This window comes from Marmota marmota, unplaced genomic scaffold (assembly GCF_001458135.2).
Source record: "Marmota marmota marmota unplaced genomic scaffold, marMar, whole genome shotgun sequence".
Taxonomy (NCBI): Eukaryota; Metazoa; Chordata; class Mammalia; order Rodentia; family Sciuridae; genus Marmota; species Marmota marmota.
The window spans coordinates 625,284-642,994 of NW_026000001.1; the positions used below are offsets into that span (position 1 = coordinate 625,284).

General features: G+C 54.2%; 3 protein-coding genes across 5 annotated transcripts; 2 read left to right on the plus strand and 1 right to left on the minus strand.

Annotated features, from left to right (window-relative positions):
- The first annotated feature begins 217 nt into the window (after positions 1–217).
- Positions 218–5,424, plus strand: Rab1b (RAB1B, member RAS oncogene family). The gene is made up of 5 exons (XM_015503140.2): positions 218–372; positions 640–735; positions 831–926; positions 3,889–4,020; positions 4,113–5,424. The coding sequence occupies exons 1-5, from the start codon at positions 244–246 to the stop codon at positions 4,305–4,307; spliced, it is 648 nt and encodes a 215-aa protein (XP_015358626.2). The 5' UTR covers positions 218–243; the 3' UTR covers positions 4,308–5,424.
- A 3,413-nt stretch (positions 5,425–8,837) lies between these two features.
- Cnih2 (cornichon family AMPA receptor auxiliary protein 2) lies at positions 8,838–10,858 on the plus strand. 2 transcript variants are annotated; one of them, XM_015503141.2, is made up of 5 exons: positions 8,838–9,023; positions 9,434–9,481; positions 9,728–9,840; positions 9,923–10,066; positions 10,240–10,858. In XM_015503141.2, the coding sequence occupies exons 1-5, from the start codon at positions 8,853–8,855 to the stop codon at positions 10,265–10,267; spliced, it is 504 nt and encodes a 167-aa protein (XP_015358627.1). In that variant the 5' UTR covers positions 8,838–8,852; the 3' UTR covers positions 10,268–10,858. The 2 variants fall into 2 exon arrangements, with proteins under 2 accessions (XP_015358627.1, XP_048663626.1); XM_048807669.1 differs by having other exon boundaries at positions 8,952–9,049.
- Positions 10,859–11,237: 379 nt separating this feature from the next.
- On the minus strand, positions 11,238–17,493 carry Yif1a (Yip1 interacting factor homolog A, membrane trafficking protein). Of its 2 annotated transcripts, XM_015503142.2 has the most exons (8): positions 15,343–15,586; positions 14,537–14,748; positions 14,279–14,383; positions 14,082–14,160; positions 12,372–12,429; positions 12,041–12,196; positions 11,535–11,628; positions 11,238–11,440 (listed from the first exon to the last, which is right to left on the minus strand). In XM_015503142.2, exons 1-8 carry the CDS (start codon positions 15,371–15,373, stop codon positions 11,294–11,296), a joined length of 882 nt encoding a protein of 293 aa, XP_015358628.1. In that variant the 5' UTR covers positions 15,374–15,586; the 3' UTR covers positions 11,238–11,293. The 2 variants fall into 2 exon arrangements, 1 of the variants encoding a protein (XP_015358628.1); XR_007349284.1 differs by lacking the exons at positions 11,238–11,440; positions 11,535–11,628; positions 12,372–12,429; positions 14,537–14,748 and having other exon boundaries at positions 12,057–12,196; positions 15,343–17,493.
- Positions 17,494–17,711: the final 218 nt, after the last annotated feature.

Consider the following 17,711-nt stretch of genomic DNA (forward strand, 5'->3'; position numbering starts at 1 on the left):
TTGTCAGGAATCAGGGTAGGATGCCAGCTTTGTCACTGATTGCAATTCTTGACAAGTCATGGTCCTCTTTGTCTCAGTTTCCTTTTCCATAAAGTGGGACTTAGCAAGCTGAGGGTGCTATGTATGGGTTAGATTATTTTGGGGCGGGGGGTGTTTGAATTCTAATAACTGGTGAGCATTATAGTGCACCATATCAAGACATGCATTATGGTGTGGGGGGAATGCTATAATAGTGACTTCAGGATGATGGCAGCTGGGCTTCCTGCCTTCCTTCACACCTTCCTGTCTTTTTTCTCCAGTGACTACCTGTTTAAGCTACTTTTGATTGGTGACTCGGGCGTGGGCAAGTCATGCCTGCTCCTGCGGTTTGCTGTGAGTAAGAAGCCTCCCATACCATCTATCTGGGGTCCTGGCTGAGGACTGGGGCAAGGAGAAACAAGGGAACTAAGGATGAGGTTGCAGCATCTGCTAGCAGTGCAGCGCATCTGACTGAACAAGGGCACATGGTTGGCAAGTTGGGGTGCTCAGAACAGGAGTTTGGCAGCTAGGAGCCCAGCCAGGACAGAGAGCTGGAGGGACAATTTCCATATAGGAAAAGGCCCATTCACCAAGGCCTTTTCACTGGCCCCAACCTTCCAGGATGACACATACACAGAGAGCTACATCAGTACCATTGGAGTGGACTTCAAGATCCGAACCATTGAGCTGGATGGCAAAACCATCAAACTTCAGATTGTGAGTGTGGTTCCTCCCTGGTCCCTGGGACAGAGGCATGTGTCTTAGAAGGGGAGGACTCAGACTGACCAGCCCCTCTCCCTACTGTGTCGTAGTGGGACACGGCCGGTCAGGAACGATTCCGGACCATCACTTCCAGCTACTATCGGGGGGCTCATGGCATCATCGTGGTGTATGACGTCACTGACCAGGTACTCCCAGACTTACCCTCCTCAGCTTTGCCTCCTTGGGTTTAAGATTTTGACTCTTGTTTTTTATTCTTCTGTCTTCTCTTTGCTGATGCTCCCCAGAAAGGGGAAGCATTTATATTCAAACTTATTTCACAAGGAGTGGAGTGGCCACAAAAATGATCCTCTCACATCCCTGCTGCAGGGTCTTTGCAGAACCAGGCCTCACACTTCCTCCCACCACCTCATTCTAGACCTTCCAGTCACCTATTTTGTGGGGGTTTAGTCAGCTGATTGGCCACTGTGCTGGGCCCATGGCTTCCTATGTGAAGAACAATTGAAGGGGGAACAATTGAAGGGCCTTAGATAAGTAATCGAGGGAGCTCTAAGCTTAGGGCCCAGAGGTCCAGGAACTCTGTGTCTAATATAGTGACATGTCACTAGCAGTAGAGGTGGATGGCAGCAGGCAGAATTAAGCCTACAATGTCTTTTACTTTACAGAATCGATCACAGCCTTAGAGTTGCTTTTTTTTTTTTTTTTTTTTTTGATAAGGGAGGGGTCTTGCTCTGTTATCCAGGCTGTGACCTCCTAGGCTCAAGTGATCCTCCTGCCTCAGCCTTCTGAGTAGCTGGAACTATAGACTATAGTGTGCCACTGTCTGGCTTCATATTGCCTTTTAATGCTAGTAAGAGATCTATGTCATGTTCCCATCTTACAAATGAGGACCTGGGTTCAGGATGGTGAGGTATCTCGCTTAGGGCCCTGCAGCTAGTACAGTGGCAGAGGCAGAAAGCCTGGTCTCTGGATCCCACCTGCTTTTTTTTTTTTCCTACCAAACCTTGTTGTTTAATAGGGGCCAGGCCCTGGAGACATGAGAGTTTACATCAGCGCTGAGCTGAGAGAGTCCCTGCTCTGAGGAGCAGTAGGGCTTTTCTGCTCACCGAGGATTCATGCCACTTATTGTGGACAACAAGCTGGGGGGTAAGCTAGATGGACCTAGGCCCTCCTGACTGACTGCCAAATGCAGTGACCTTGTTTCACTTCTCACCCTGATTGACCTCCTGTGACTTTTAACTCCATTCTCTTCTCTCTTCTTGGAAAGTGGACTATCGATAGTGCTCCACCTTCTGCTTTACACACACTCATATCACTGAATTCCACCTCAAGCCCCTTCAGTGTTTTTTATGGTTTATTCTGTATTGTCCCCCAATTCCATATTTTCTGCTTTCTGACTCTGGCCCTGGCTTCCTCCTTACTATCCTACATGGTTCTGGCCAGTTCTTTGATTTGGCTTCTGTCTTGTCTTCTGTGAAGTCTATTTAGCTTTCACTGTAGATACCCTCCTTTGTGTCTGTGCTTCTGCTGGCACTTGGTGTCTGTGTTAATTCAAATCTCACTATTTTACCTAGTTAACTTAAGGGTGCAGTCTGTGTTTCCATATGAGGAAACTCACTTGGAGAGGTGTTAAGTAACTTGCCCCTGATCTCCCAGTCAGGAAGGGCAAAGCCAAGGTTGACACCCAGGGTTCCTAGCTTTAAGCATAACCTTTCCTGCCCTTGATACCTCTCCTCAGCCTCAGATATTTGCAGAACTCAGATGTCCAATATTGGCCTCATCTTCTCTCCCCAAATCCTCTCCTGCATCTTTATCTTTGTAACAGAATCCCTGTCAGAAAACTCTTCCCTCCCCCATCCAGTGTGTCTCAAGGCCCCTTTATTCTCTCACCATTATGTCTTTCAAATTTGTCCCCTCATAATAATAGCAGTGATGAGGATAATAGCCTTACTTGCTAATTAAGCACTTGTTATGAGACAGGCTTGTATTCATTCTTTCATGCAAACAACAGCCTTGCCGGGAGGTACTATTTATTCAAAAAAAGAAACTGAGGCTCACAGAGGTCACGTGATATACCTAAAGTCACACAGTAAATGTCTAAGCCAGGGCTTCACCCAGGATGACCTGATGCTAGGCCTATGTGCTCCCCCACTGCACTCCACATCTTTTCCGAATTATAGCAACTACCTTCCAGTTGGTCTCTGTCTTCTTGCTGATTCTCTGGCCTCCACATCCTGTCTGGACCATTTTCCCAGAACAGGTTTGATCCTGCGGCTTCTGCGAGAGACCCCCCACTGGCTCCTGGTGTTCCCAGTCTTATCCAGGCTAACACCCTTTGAGCTCTGGCCTGCCTGCTCCTCTCCTCCTCAACTCAGGGCTGTGTCCTGGTAACATCCCACTTCTCCCTGCTCCCTAAAGACACCATGCCTTCCTGGTCTGTGACCTGGCACATGCTGTCTCCATAGCTGGCGCCTTTCCTGCAGAAGGCCATTTGGTACCTACAGGCTAAAGTCAAGAGACAATCCTGGGGCTCCCCAGCACCTGCCTTCCATTCCTATCTTGCCATTGTGTATGTCCTGTTCTGTTCCTCCATTGTCCTCTGAATGCCTTAGGGAAGGCCCAGGGATGAGTTCTGTCTTTGTCCCCTAAGAAGAGAAGCAGCTCTAGCTTGAACACTTAGCCTAGAAGTTCTGCCCTTTGACTTGGTGGGTCTCAAGCTGCTCGGAGAGTCTAAGGCCCAGTGATGAGGATCTTGGTGCAGAAATAGGAAAAGTGTTCAGCTCTGCACCCTCAAAAGGCTCCCCTTTAAAGACCTCCACCTCCCACTAGGCTCCAAGCCCATAAGGGTTTTTAAGACATATCTACCTGTCTCACTCTGACCTGCCTCTGTCCTGCTGCCATTGGCTCCCACATATGGTTAGGCCTGGAAGTGGCTCAGAGAGAGCTGCTGGAGGCACAGTCAGATGGCAGGCAACGTGGCTGTGCTGGGCCTGGATTTTGGGGTCCCAGATGGAGAACAGCAGGAGAGGGGGCTTCTTTCTGGATCCTTGAGCCCACAGCTCCCATCTCTCCCTGAAAGGATTCTTGTTTACAGGCCTGGAGAGGGGTGGGAGTTGGGAGATCAATAACTTTGGACCCTGGGCCCTCTAGGAATCCTATGCCAACGTGAAGCAGTGGCTGCAGGAGATTGACCGCTATGCCAGTGAGAATGTCAATAAACTCCTCGTGGGCAACAAGAGTGACCTCACCACCAAAAAGGTGGTGGACAACACCACAGCTAAGGTGAGCAGGCCCAGGCCAGGCCATCCAGGGGTTTGGGGCCTTCTGCCTCTCACCCTTCTCTCCCCTCCTCCTCTCTTCTCTCCCCTTGTCAGGAGTTTGCAGACTCCCTGGGCATCCCCTTCCTGGAGACAAGTGCCAAGAATGCCACCAATGTGGAGCAGGCGTTCATGACCATGGCTGCTGAGATCAAAAAGCGGATGGGGCCAGGCGCAGCCTCGGGGGGTGAACGGCCCAACCTCAAGATTGACAGCACCCCTGTGAAGCCAGCTGGTGGTGGCTGTTGCTAGGAGGGGCACTTGGGGTAGAACAGGAAGGGGCACCTTCTCCAGATGATGCCCCTGGAGGGAGCAAGAGGTGCCTCCCTCTGCCTCTCCAGGGGCACTTGAGTCTGTGGCTTTGGGGTGTCCTGGGCTCCCCACCTCCCTCTGGTCCATCTGCCTGCTGCCCTGACCCCAGTTCTGTCAGGGCCCCCAAGGGAGTTCATGCAGGACCTGTGACTTGGGTGGGGGTGGGGGCTGCTCTGCTGCTGCCTCTAGGTACCTTGAAAAGATGCCCCACCATGCACCTTCCTTTGGAACAAAGGCTCTGTCTCCCTACCCCCATGTATGCTGCACTGGGTTTCTCTTCTCTTCCTTCTCTCCCACCTTCCCAAGAGCTGAGGGCTTCCCTGGCCTTTGCTGCCCATGGCTACAGTCAGTGCCTGAGGCCAGCAGTGTGGCCAGGGGATCCAGGACCTGGGATCCAGAGCCCTGGGCCGGAACTCAGGATGGGCATGGGGATCACAGGGGCCCAGCAGCCCACTCTTTCCCTGCCTCCCTTCACCCCTCCCACACTCACAGCTCCAGCCGTCCAGCTGCAGTGGGGATAGAGTACGGCTTGGGCAGGTGGGTGGGCCGCTGCACTGGGCCTATGTCTTGAGCCCATAGGGAGCCTGCTCCTGCCTCCCCCTGCCCTGCCAGAGGCAGGCCTATGCGCTGCCTGCCCACCGTGCCCCTTTGTCCCTGTGGCAGGCGGAGGCGGAAGGCCCACCGTGCCAGAGGCCAGGCACCAGCCTTAACCCTCACTCTGCCAGCACCTCTTCCCTATCCCTGAGGCAGCACATCAGGCTTATTCTCCCATCCCTCAGAGCCTGAGAGGGCAGAACCTCATCTTGTGTTGCTACTTCTCTGGGAAATATGGGTGCAACCCAGGGTTGGGGGTCTCTCTGTTCACCCCTTCCAAACCCAGGATCCTGACCCCCTTGCCCTCTGGCACAGCTTCTTCCTGCAGAAAACAAATCTGGTCTCTACCTAAGAAGCCATGTCCCTTGTGCTGTCTCTTGCCTGTCCCACCCAAACTGTGCCCTGCCATCCCCTCCTCTTCAGCTTGTATTTAAATCCCTGAGCTGCCCCTTGGGTGGGGAGGCCTACTCCCAGGTTCCCCTCTGGTATTATGTCAGGCATTTTGCAAGGAAAAGCCACTTGGGGAAAGATGGAAAAGGACAAAAAAAAAAAAAAAAAANGGCGGGGTGGGGGGCAGGGGGGCACACGGAGCGGGAGAGGGCTTGGGTGGATGGCCTCAGAACCCTGGGGAAACTCGGAGCCTCCTCTCCGCTATCCCCCATCCGTCGACTTCTGTTCGCCCCCATTAATACCCACCAGCGTCGGCTTCCTTCCCGGTGGGGCCCCCTTTCTCCACCGCCCCCGCCTGTCTGTGGGTATGTCAGTCGGTCCCTGACCCCCCCTCTTCCTTTGCCCTATCTTAATGGTGGGATGGGGGATGGAAGTCTGGGATTCTTGTTCCTTCTCCTCCTGCCCCCTCAATCTAGCCACCCCCGTTTGTCCGTCAGGCAGTTTGTCTGTCTGTTGCTCACCCCCCCCCCCACCTTGGGTTTTTCCAGCGGGAGTGGTGGAGCCGGTTGCTATGGCAACTGCATCTGTTTACAGGACCCACATCTCTGAGCCAATTAACCCTTTCCCTTCCCGGCCCCCTCTCTGACCAAGGAAGGGGCTCTAAGCAGCTCCAGAAACCTAGCTCGCACCGCAGCTCATTTTGGGTACCCCTCTGCCCAGGTTTCTGCTCCACTTTCCAGCTTCCTTCCTATTTCTGCTCCCACATCCCCTTTGTCTTGTGCTTACCTACCTGGTCTGCCCCTCACCCTGGCCTAGCTTCACACCTGGTTTTTCAGAATGTCCCTGTCTCATCCCTCATCCTGCTTTCTCTGAGAGGGTCCCTCTAGCTCATCCTCTCTGGGGCCCTCTCAAGGGCCTTCTCTACTGGGCCCCCTTCCCCTCACTACAGAACTATCAGTCAGCCTCCAGCTTATTGTTGGGGTCAGGGCCCCCCTTTTCAGCCCTCTCTCCTCCTCTGCCCCCTGAGGTTTCTGTCCCACTGGGACCCCTCCAGTCCTGTCTGTTGCAGCCACTGACACCTCCTGCTCACCTCCAGCATATGCAGCCCTGATCTTCATTCCCTTCCCTTCTGGGGTCCTCTTACCCCTCTCCAAGCCTTCTCCCTGTACTCCTTCCCGTAGTCGTCCTTCCTCTCTTCCTCCAGTTGCCTCACCTGCCTCTTTCCTACTCTTCCTACTTCCTCTCTTTTTCTGGGACCTGCTGCCTGCTCCATGGTTCTCCTTGCACTCTCCTCCCAGCTCTCCCTTTGCCATCTGCCACTCCACTGCCTTTCTCTTTCACATCAGGATTCAATTGACTCTGCTGCACCGCTGCTGTGAGAGGAATGAGCCCCCATAGGCACATCCAGACCTGCACCCCATTTCCAGCACCCTCCTGCTTTTGCTTCTCTCTCACTCTGGGTCTCGCAGTGGCTATTTCTTTTTTCTCCCTCCTTCCTTCCTTTCAGAGCCTTGGACAGTCTTGTGGGGTGAGAGGAGGCTTTGGTCCTAAGGAATGGAAGGAATTGGGGACCACAGCCTGGGGAACATAAGGCTAGCCAGCTGCTAGAATTAAAAAAAAAAACCAAAAAAACCTTTCAGCCCCCTGCCCCAGGGGATTCTCAGAGTCCCTTCATCCAACACACCTGTGTCAATTCAGGCTCTGGGAGGCTCTGAGGGAGTCAAGGATACATAAGAATCAAACTTTGCCCTTGTGGAGTGACCTGGCTGAGAGGAAGGTCCTGAGTTTTGAAGTAACACCTTTGTCCATTCAAGAAATATTTATGGAGCACCTACTATGTATGAGGCAGTGTTTGCTCAGCCATTTAGCTGGGTGATCTTAGCAAGCCATTCATCCAGAGTCTGTTACCTTGTCAGTAAGTGCTTTAGACATCAGTGCCCAGAGTGAAGTCGGCTAAGAGGGAAGGGGGCGGGAGGTGTGGTCCTTCATCCAAAGCTGGTAAGAACTAGAACCTTCCAGGGCAGGACCCCAGATCCTGCTCCAGCCCCTGAACCTTGGTTCCACTGGTTGCTAGGCAACCCTGGTGGTGAGTGACGGGTGTCAGCTGTCACCGTGGGGGATTGTTTGTTCCAGGGGGCTGAGTCAGCGCCAGGCAGCCTAAGGGGTGGGAGGTGCGACACCGGCTGCCTGCTGGTGGTGCCAGCTTGGGGGCAGACAGACGGCACCCTTCCGCTCCCTGCTGGACCCTGTCACTATGCCTATCAGGCGGGCTGCTGCCCAGAGTCAATGATGGGTTGGGGGAGGAGCTCCAGATGGCCCCAGCTCCCTTTAGGAAGCCCATGTTCTTTCCCTTTGAGCTGTCTGGGGTCTGGGATATTTGGGGGTGGTGGGACTGCTGCCTCAAGCTGATGGGGAGGGAACCTCAGCAGCTCCTCTGCTAGCTTCTCTCAGGTCTGGGCTATCATCCTCTTAAACACCTACTCCCCTCAGAAATTTCCCACCAGTGAGGACACTGCCACCAGCCAGACACCCCAAGAGAAGACACCTTGTGCCCCTCTGTCTTACTTCCCCTACTGTGTGCACCCTTTGCAATCTGGCTCCTGGAGAACTGTAGAATCTGCCTACACCTCCCCTTCTTCACTGCCACTCTCCTCAGACCACCAAGCACCCCTCCCCAGATACTCAACAGTCCCCATACTGCTCTGGCCTGAGTATGACAAAGTGATCAGTACTTGTAACTCTACAAACAGACTGGCCTTGGACAGGATACTTAACTTCTGTCTTAGCTTCCTCATCTGCAAAACAAATGAATATAATATTAGCACTTAAGTCATTAGGTTGTTGCAAGCAGTCAGTGAGCTAATAAGTAAAGCTCAAGGATGGAAGTCTTGTTTAGCCAGCCTGTGCCCCACCCCCAAGACCTCAGCCTGACTACCCTACTTTGCCACAAATGACTCCCCTTACTCTTGTGTTCAAACCCAAACACCTGGGTCTGGCCTCACAGGAGACCCAAATCCAGCTCTGCTGATCTCTTCAGCCCCATCTTGCACGATTCCCTCCTTTCTTCCCACTCTCCTCACACTTTCACCCCAGCATCTGAAATGCAGCTTCTTGAATGTTCTTTCAACCCTGTGCCTTTGTACCTGCTATTCCTGCTGCTTGGACTGCTTTTCTCTCATTTGTTCACCAAAGGCCTACTTAGAGTTAACCTGAATCCCCATCACTCCCGCAGGGGGTCTTCCTATACCCCAGGGCCCCATCACTTCTCCCCCCAAAGCTTGGGCTCCTCCCAAGCAGGGGCTGTGTCCCAGGCCTCTGGGATTTTAGTGCTCAGCACAAGGCCCTGTAAAAAGAGGCCATGTCTTGGGATATTTGAGAAGAGGCTGTAGTGAACACCACCAAATTGGGTGTCAGGACACTAGGAGTCCATTCCAGACTGTTGCATGACCAGGCCCTGCCCCTACCTGGGCTTCAGTTTCTCTGTTTTGCAATAACCTCTATATGGCCCCGTCCCTGCATACAAATTCCAATCCCAGGGAAGGATGGGTGTGGGAGGCCATCAGTTGCTGCCCTACCCTTGACGGGCACACGCCCCTCCTCCAGATCATAGCCTTTGACGAGCTGCGGACCGACTTCAAGAACCCCATCGACCAGGGGAACCCAGCGCGGGCAGTAAGTGATACATGTGCTGTGCCGAGGTGTGTCCGTCCATCTGTCTTTCCATTTGTCGCGGGTGGCGCAGGGGTGGGAGTGGGGTCGGGGAGGTGCGGTAGGGGGGGCCAGCGGCCATACCCCTTTCTCGCTGTCCCCGCCCCCAGCAAACACCTGGCGCGGGCTTCGGGCTCGGGTTCCTCCTGGCGGGGCAGCAGTTGCCAGGCTCTGGGCTGTTGCCGTGGCGACGCGGGTGAAGGCCCCTGCATGGTTACTGTCGCCATGGGGACCGCGCGGCTGCTTCCCTGCGGTGCCGGGGATGCAGTAGAGACTGCTCTGCCGCCTCCTGGTGGCCGCGTGCGGAATGGGAGGGAGGCACCCAGATCCTGCTCCATTGCCTTCCCCATCAAGGCCTTTTCCTTCCTCCACAGCGCGAGCGTTTAAAAAACATCGAACGCATCTGCTGCCTCCTGAGGAAGGTCAGTGTCACAGATGTGGCAGAAGGCTCCCAGTGCAGCACTGCCCCGAGGCTGTGGCTCAGAGCCAGGCCCTCCTCTTTGGGCCTATTTGATTCACTTTATCACCTGAGGGGGTGTGGGAGGCCAGAGGCCTTTTATCCCTGAATTCATGGTGGGTTGGTACCTCCCAGACCCCAACTCCCAACCGCCTTGAAGCTTGGATCTGCCCTGGCACCAGACCGCTGACTTCTCACCCTCACTCCCCAGCTGGTGGTCCCAGAATACTCCATCCATGGCCTCTTCTGTCTGATGTTTCTGTGTGCAGCAGAGTGGGTGACCCTGGGCCTCAACATCCCCCTCCTCTTCTACCACCTCTGGAGGTGAGGGCAGCAGCTGCCTGGGGGGAGACTGAGATGGGGGCTGAGGGCTGGGTGCAGGTAATCAGGCCTCTTCCGGTCCCAGGTATTTCCACCGTCCTGCGGATGGCTCTGAGGTCATGTATGATGCGGTCTCCATCATGAATGCTGACATCCTTAACTACTGCCAGAAGGAGTCCTGGTGCAAACTCGCCTTCTACCTGCTCTCCTTCTTCTATTACCTGTACAGGTGAGACCCTGCCCATGGCAGTCAGAATTCAGGGAAGAGATCTTCTAGGGATCATGCTTCCAATCCTAAATTCCTGCCCTTTGAACTTGAGGACTGAGGGCAAACCCAGGGTGTGACTGGGTGGGTGGCTGGATTTGCTCAGGACGCAGGCTCACTGCCTTATCTTCCCACAGTATGGTTTATACGCTGGTGAGTTTCTAAGGGGGAAGCCGGCCAGGGAGTGAGCCCAGAATGGACCGGACGCCTGTGCAGCCCCAGCCCTGCCTCTTGGCCGCAGAGGCCTCAGCCCTGGGGAGGGAGGGGGCACTGGTGCCCCCAGCCTCTCCACTCCCCAAACTGCTGCTGCGGGGACCCCCGCCTTCAGAGCCCTCCCCCTTGGACTAGGGCCAGGCAGAGCTCTAAACAGGGGCAGGGGCTCCTCTGCCAGCCTGTAGTCAGGCATGGCAGTCAGTCCTGGAAGGGGTGGGACTTCTGGCCTGGTCCATTTCGGGGAAAACTTGGGCCCTGCCACCAGGTAGAGCTTGACCCTGGAAATTCTGGGCCGCCCCACTCCACCCTTACCCTGAGGCTCCCCCTACAGGTGGGGGCACCCGCACCGGGAATGAGCAGGCTCAGCAGGGGGGCAGCCCATTCCTACTCTGCCCTCCCCCATCCCCAGGCTCCCTCTCCAGCCCTGTCTCCACTTGCCCTGACCCCAGCCCACCCTGTCTCTTGAACCTATTTTCTATGTTGCCTGGAGGAGTCCGGCACCCCGGCCATTTGTGACAAACTATGAATAAACTACTGCAAACACATGGGCCCTAGTCTGCTCCTGAAAGGCCTGAAGAAGAGATGGGGTGAGATGGTGGGCTGTGGACTGGGAACCCCAGAGCAAATTCCCCAGCACAGCTAATCTTGCCCCACTAGCCTCAGGCCCCACTGGCCCACTCTCAGATGGATTAGAGGCCTTCCAGGCTTCCTGGACAGCTGCCCCTTCCATCCTCACTTTTCCACTTGTGTATACTGAAACCCTTCCATCTGCCTTTCATGGCAGTGCCAAGGCCACAACCTCTAGGAAGCCCTCGTTGGGTCCACCCTCTTCTTAAACAGCCCTAAGTTGGGTCCCCTGGACAGTGCAGAGGCCCAGAGGTTGTAGCTCTCCCTCAGGCCCAGAAATGAGGATCACACCAAGTCAAGGAAACCAAATTTTCAATGTATGAAAAAACCAGTGCCATCTGGGGCTAGGAGTCATCGGACCAGGTGGAAGGTCAACCAGTATATGATGAGGGGCTGGAAGGCTGCAGCTCCTAGAGTCAGGTAGAGCTGGAGACGCTGCCGAGGGGCTGGACCCCCCACACTGTCAGGGCCCAGAACTGCTGTTCGCAAAGAGCGCACCTGAAAGAAAGGAGTGCTGAGAATGGGTCAGGAGGGGAAGCTTGTCCCCAGCTCTGACCCAGGTGAGGAGGCAAAAGGGGCAGCCCAGACTCACGATGAAGTACATGAGTGCAGATGAAGTCCAGGCCAGTGCCACGTAGTAGCCGTCACTGCCAAACACCAGCCCTGTGAGCACACTGAGGATCATCCTAGGGGAGGCAGGCAGCAGGTGACTGCAGGGTCCAGGCCTGAGATTGACCCTGCCCACCAAGTTCCTGGGCCCACCCTAGACCCTGCCCACCACCATGGCCCTTTATTCCCAAGCTGTCCCCACAGGGACCCAGAACCAAAATGGATTTGTAAGACCCAAGACCTGGATATGAAACCCCTTTTCTTGAATCCCACATATCTTAAATATCTTAAAGGTCACTCAGTTCCTGGGAAGACTGCTGGAAACAGCAGTGTCTCTAACAGAGTGGAGCTAGTGGCTAAGATAGAGGAAGGACATGACAGGGCCATACTTCAGGGCTATAGCTATATAGACCTAGAACCCACGTCTGTAGGCCCCTCCTCCAAGCCCCCTCCACCCAAACACCTCTCCACCAGCCCAAAGATGCTCACCCCACGTATTTGTAGCCGCTGTAGGCCAGTAGGTGGAAGGTGCTCAGGTCACTGCGTACGGTGGCCAGGTAAAGGCCCAGGAGCAGAGCCAGCACCTCCATAACCATCCACACCAGTGCTGTGCTTGCACATAGGCCCAGCACCTCTGGAGAGAACCTGTAGCCATGGGAGGGGACAGGTCAGAACCAGTCATCCTGTAGCAGGTGTAAGGATGAGATGGGAGGCTGGGGCAGCAAAGTGTGGGCTGAGACATGGTGCTGGTGTCTGGCACAAGTCCTCTAGGGAGGTGGGGAGATGAACCAGGAAGGAGAAAAGGGGGGTTGGCACAGACCTTTTCTGAATTCCCAGTGCCATCCCAGCCAGCAGCACGTAGGTGATGAAGGCCATCGCTGCCAAGAGTCAGAGGGTGGTTGTCAACCTGGCTTCCTCATCCACAGCATCCTTGCTAGGCATTCAAGGCCACTGACATTCCAAGTGTCTCCATATTTTCCCCTGTCTACATATCCCAACATGGTCCAACCTCCACATTTGATTCCCCAATACCCTGCATAGGATTTCCCTTCTCCAACCAGTCCTCTCCCTGAATAAATGCCATCTGAATCTTCTCCCAGAACCACAAATCACCTTCCCCTCCCCTGCCCCCATGCTAGGAAGCTTGTCATGAGTTTCCTGCTGTGTCTGAGAAACCACATCATGGTCTAGGCACAGTGGCACACGCCTGTAATCCCAAAAACTGAGGGCCCTAACATAGGAGGAGCACAAGTTTGAGGCCAGCCTCAGCAACTTAGCAAAACCCTGTCTCAAAAAGGGCCAGGGATGTAGCTCACTGGTAAACCACCCCTGGGTTCAATCCCCAGTACCCACCCCCCAAAACACATCATGAGCCAAGATCATAGTACATCCCAGACAAGATGAGCTTGATTTTTTGCAAGGCTATTAGGGTTAAAATACAGGTTCAGTGGGCAACCCAGGCTGTCCCTAGAGTCCAGGGCCACAGGGATGACTTCATCTCAGCCACTGGATGAGCTCTGGCCACCCTCACAACACAGAGAACTCCAAGTTTAACCCTGAGCAGTTTTCACAAGAGCTCAGTGCCAGTGGGGGCTGGGGTTCAGTAGCAATTTAAACCTCATCATTCCTGTCCTCTGTCTCCTGTGAGGTAGCAGACTGATGTGCCTCCCAGAAGGCAGTGTCTGGTGTTAGGAAATCAACTCTGCCACCTATAGCTGTGTGGTCTCAAGATACTGAAGTCCCTCTGAGCCTTGGCTTCAACGTGTAACTTGGGGATGCCAGTGCCAGCCTTACACAGTGGCTTTGAGAGGCACATAGAATGAAGTATGGAAGAACATTTGTCCTTCCTGGAGCACCTGGGTGGACTGCCCTCCCTAGCAGCTTCTCTGGGGACTGACCCCTCTGGAGTCATCCTTCTCAGTGTGTCCACTCTGGACCTGGTCCTCTACAGTTAACAGGGTGGAGAAGTCAGCAGCATAGCTGGCCAGCCACGGCACAGTATGTGTGTCATGTGGATAGGCAGTTGTAGGGACCCAAAAGGGAGCAATTACTTGTTCAAGGGGTTAAGGCAGGCTTCCTGGAGGAGGGAAAGCTGGAATAGGCCTTGGAAGACAACTACTAATGATGATAACGGCTAGCATTTACTGTGGGCTCCTATGTGCCAGGGGAGATGTTGAACACACATCACTTCTCTGAATTTCCACAACAATCCTTTGAGGTAGAGGCTACTACTATTGCTGCTTTACTAAGGAATGCAAGAACCAGGCTAAAGTCCACAGCTGGAAATGGCAGGGCAAAGCCCAAGGCGCCAAGCTAATGAAGGACATGGTCCAGATTAAGAGGCAGAAAGTGCTGTGGGGACACTGAAGGCATATTCAGGAAGTTTCTTACTAGTTACTTCACCCCAACTACCTGGGTTCTAGCAACCACAACACAAAAAGCACCAGAAGCAGACATTGGATCAAGTTAAGACTCTCTTCCTGCTCATGCCACAAGGCACTGTGTCTCCCAATCCAGATCAGAGACTCACTAGGGATGTAGAGGTCCGGAGCATTGAGGTCTTGTCGTGGGGGCAGAGGCACGTCACGACTGTACTGCACTTCCCAGTTCTGGCAGTGGTGGCAGCAGCCAGGTCAGAAGCAGAAGAGAAAAGAGAGAAGGGAGTTGAGGTCTGACCAAGGGGGGGGGGGGCTGGTCTTCTGCCCGTTTACCTGGTAGGAAGCTCACCTGGTGTGTGTAGGGGAAGACCAGCAGCCCTAGCTTCTTGGCCACATAGGCTGTGTCCACAGCGAAAAAATACTTGAGTTTGTTCACAGACACAAAACGGTGTAGCTGGGAGGGAAGAGAGGAGGCTGTGGGGGAGCCACATCCAGAGCCTGAGGGTACTCCTGTGTACTCCTTCCCTGAGGGCCACTATGAAGATCAGGTGGGATCCCAGCCCTAGCCAGAAATCCTGCCACCCCTTTCCCTGGGGGCAGACCACACCTCCTTGTGCACTATGTCCTTTCCATGAGATGCGATGGAGCTGCCATAGGCCATAGCCACGTTGGCCATTGGGTCCCCAAGCAAGTGGTTGACATTGAAGGCCACGTCGGCTCCTGGGGCTGGGTATCCCCCAGGCTGGCTGGAATAACCACCGCTTGTATCATCAAAGAGGGGAGGGGAATCCGGAGCTGCCCGGGCCCTGTGCTTGGAACCTGTGAATTTGGAAGTACTAGAGTGGGTGAAAGGAATACCAAACCACAGCCCAAAACCCTGTCCTTTCCTCTGGCTGAGCAGCCCCATGTTGAACCTGGGTGCACCAGGCAATCAGTGAAGGAAAATCAAGCTGTGTGAAGGATAGGTAATTCAGAAACAACTTTGATGAGGAATCCTTTGCGGAAAATCTTTTACTAAGCATAGGCAAAGGAAGAGAGCCTGGAAGTAGCTGTCCACCTGGGGTTTCTGAGCTCCCAACCCAGTCATGGAAAGTGAGCAGAAGTTGCAAGGTGAAGATAACTGGAAAGATATCCCTGCAAGAACAAAGGTAGGAAAAACAACAGCTGGCTATCGAGAGGCACTGAGAGGTGATCATGACATGGAACCCCGGGTTTGACATGGAGATCCAAGCTATTGGGTAGAAAGGATGAAGTCCGGGACGCCTTGCAGTCTTGCAGAACAGAAACCCAAGTGATATTCCCTGCCCTGGGCAGCGGGAACGGCCGCCCCTCTCCCTCAGGGTGAGCGGGCCGCGCCACTGATTTTCTTCCAGTCGGCCAGGCCGCGCCCCGCCCGTCCCACACCTCACGCACCGTGGGCTCCGTAGCCCGAGTGATAAGCCATTGCTGCGACGCTCGCTCTCCCTGAGGGACGGTTGCGCTGCCTCGTGGGTACGATTACTAATAGGGCCGCTGCTTCTCTCCCCGGGCACCGACTGAGGTTACCCAGCGGCCCGACACGTCCCGGAGTTGACCGATTGCGGTCGCCATGTCCGTAGCGTCATGCCAAGCCTCCTGCCATTGGCTCTTAGGCGGCTCCGATTCTCCTCTCCCTTCTCTCAATTGGCTACTGGAGAGCCTTAGCTAAAGCAGATTCGGCTGTAGCCAACTTCCGGGCGAGGGATAGGCGGAGCAATTAGAGACGCTCTTAGATTGGATAGCGGGCTTGCTAATTCGAGGCGGGAACAGCCAATAAGTGGAAGGGTGTTGTGAATTATTTCCGCGTCTGCGCAGTGGAGCACTTGACCCTCGCTCTGCCACGACTGCACCTGGAGCAAGACTTAGCAGGAGACTGGCGGCTGAAGTCAGAGAACGTAGCTTCATTAGTGGGACGTATTCCAGGAGGGAATAGGGTGGTCGCATTCTGACCAATCCCCGTCCCTGGGGACGCCTGCTCCTCCCTCTCCCCGCTCGATTTCCTTCTTGTCCTTCATATTTCATCCAATTTTGGAGCGGTACACCAACCGACCAAGCGGTGTTGGTTGGAGGCGGGGCCTGGCAGTGATTGAGAGGCTGACAGCCCCAGAGTTCTGACTCCTCCCGCCTCCCTCTCCTCCTTTCGGTGAGGGTGCTGTCCACCGACCGGTGCTGAAAATGCTCTCTGGCTCCACCGCCATCATGCAGACCCGCCCGCAAGGGCCTCTGCTGGGAAGACTTGAGATTTGGATCCATACGCTGCGCGTGCATATCTAAAACCCAGAATATCTGAAGTCCCAGAAGTTGGGTAGTATAGGTGGAGCAGGATCCTGCACCAGGCCTGTCCCATCGACTCTCCAGTGGTCCAGCCGATTTTTGATCTGTTATCTCCTGAAACTGCAGCTGAAACTCCTGAGCCATTGCTTGTCCTTTATTTTCAAAGTGAGGCCCCCAAACCTCTCTTGTCCCAGGGGATCCTTTCTGTTCACTCAGGTTCAAATCACTCCCACTTTGCCTAGAGACAATCTTCAAACACCTCCCTGTCTTCAGGCATTCCTTTCTAGGGAGTATGATCAGGCTCTGAGACCTGCCTCTAATTAGCTTCCTAGTGTCCATTACACCAGGTAACCTTCCTGCTCCCCAGACTCAACCCACAGTGATCCAACCACTGTGCCTTTGACTAGAGGTCCCCTCCACTTGGGATGCCCTTCCCCCTCATATCCACATGTTCAAAGCCTTTAAGAATCAACTCAGCTTTGCCTCAGAGAAACAAAGAGGACAGAGGCCTGACCTGGTATGGGTTGGAGGCCAGCGCCTGTGATGTAAGTGCCCTCTGGATTGCATTCAGTTTGCCCTGGATGTAGGTGCTATGAGGACAGAGCCTTTTTCACTGTCCACTCCTACAGTTGTCTCCCCAGGCCCAGTGCCAAGCATGGTAGTTTCATATAGGAGACACTCAATAAACATCTGTGCACCATAAATAAATCATAAATAAATGGATGAAATAAATAAGTAAATGGATGTAACCCTAGACCTATTCTTTCTCTCCGCCCCCCCCCACACATTCTCTCTGTTATGTCATCTTTAAATGATTATCCCTTTGCTTAAACACACACCCCAAAATAACTCACCCAGTATTGCAGCTTCCTATATTCCATCCACTGATTGTGAGCTTAGGGTTAAGGCCCAGACCAAAGCACAGTGTGAGGATGTGAGGCTGTTAGGGGCCAAGGAGCAGCACTGGGGCCTCGTGTAGGAGGCCCACCAAGGGCAAACCCCACTGCCCCACATGGCTTGATGAATGCTTGTGAATTTACTCCAGCACTTTTCCACCCCCATTTCTCAGAAGGAAAAATTGAGTTTGGGGGTAAAGTATGCTAGCCTAAGGTCTTGCAGCCTAAGGTCCCCAATATCCTAATCCCCAGCTCACCTGCCTTAAGAGGAGCCTAGCGCCACTGCCCAGTGGATGAGGCTCATAAGCCTTTCTGGATGGTAAATGCCCCAACAAATGAGGCTTCCAGGGTGAGTTCTGGGTGGGCTTAGCTCTAGGCTTACCCCTTAGAGATGGGACGCATCGGGCACCCACACATCTTCAAGATTCACCTTCTTGGTTTTACAGCCCTGGGCAACTCAGGAGTCGTAGAGCACGGACTTGCTCAAGGTCGCAAGAGCGAGAGCGACCAGAAGAATACCCAGGCGTCCCGCAGCCCAGACGGCTTCTGGGGGGCTGGGGAGAGCCCGCGGTGCCAGGCGCTACCGGCGGCGCC

Bases quoted from the DNA above. Each gene is read 5' to 3' on its own strand.
- Rab1b (XM_015503140.2), top strand. From the start codon at position 244: ATGATGGCAGCTGGGCTTCCTGCCTTCCTTCACACCTTCCTGTCTTTT. The intron at 736-830 runs GTGAGTGTGGTT...ACTGTGTCGTAG, and splicing joins AAACCATCAAACTTCAGATT to TGGGACACGGCCGGTCAGGA. The intron at 4,021-4,112 runs GTGAGCAGGCCC...TCCCCTTGTCAG, and splicing joins TGGACAACACCACAGCTAAG to GAGTTTGCAGACTCCCTGGG.
- Cnih2 (XM_015503141.2), top strand. From the start codon at position 8,853: ATGGCCCCGTCCCTGCATACAAATTCCAATCCCAGGGAAGGATGGGTG. The intron at 9,841-9,922 runs GTGAGGGCAGCA...TTCCGGTCCCAG, and splicing joins CTCTTCTACCACCTCTGGAG to GTATTTCCACCGTCCTGCGG. The intron at 10,067-10,239 runs GTGAGACCCTGC...ATCTTCCCACAG, and splicing joins TTCTTCTATTACCTGTACAG to TATGGTTTATACGCTGGTGA.
- Yif1a (XM_015503142.2), bottom strand. From the start codon at position 15,373: ATGGCTTATCACTCGGGCTACGGAGCCCACG. The intron at 14,749-15,342 runs GTGCGTGAGGTG...CCAAATTCACAG, and splicing joins CTCGGGCTACGGAGCCCACG to GTTCCAAGCACAGGGCCCGG. The intron at 12,430-14,081 runs GTGAGTCTCTGA...GACTCTTGGCAG, and splicing joins TCCGGACCTCTACATCCCTA to CGATGGCCTTCATCACCTAC.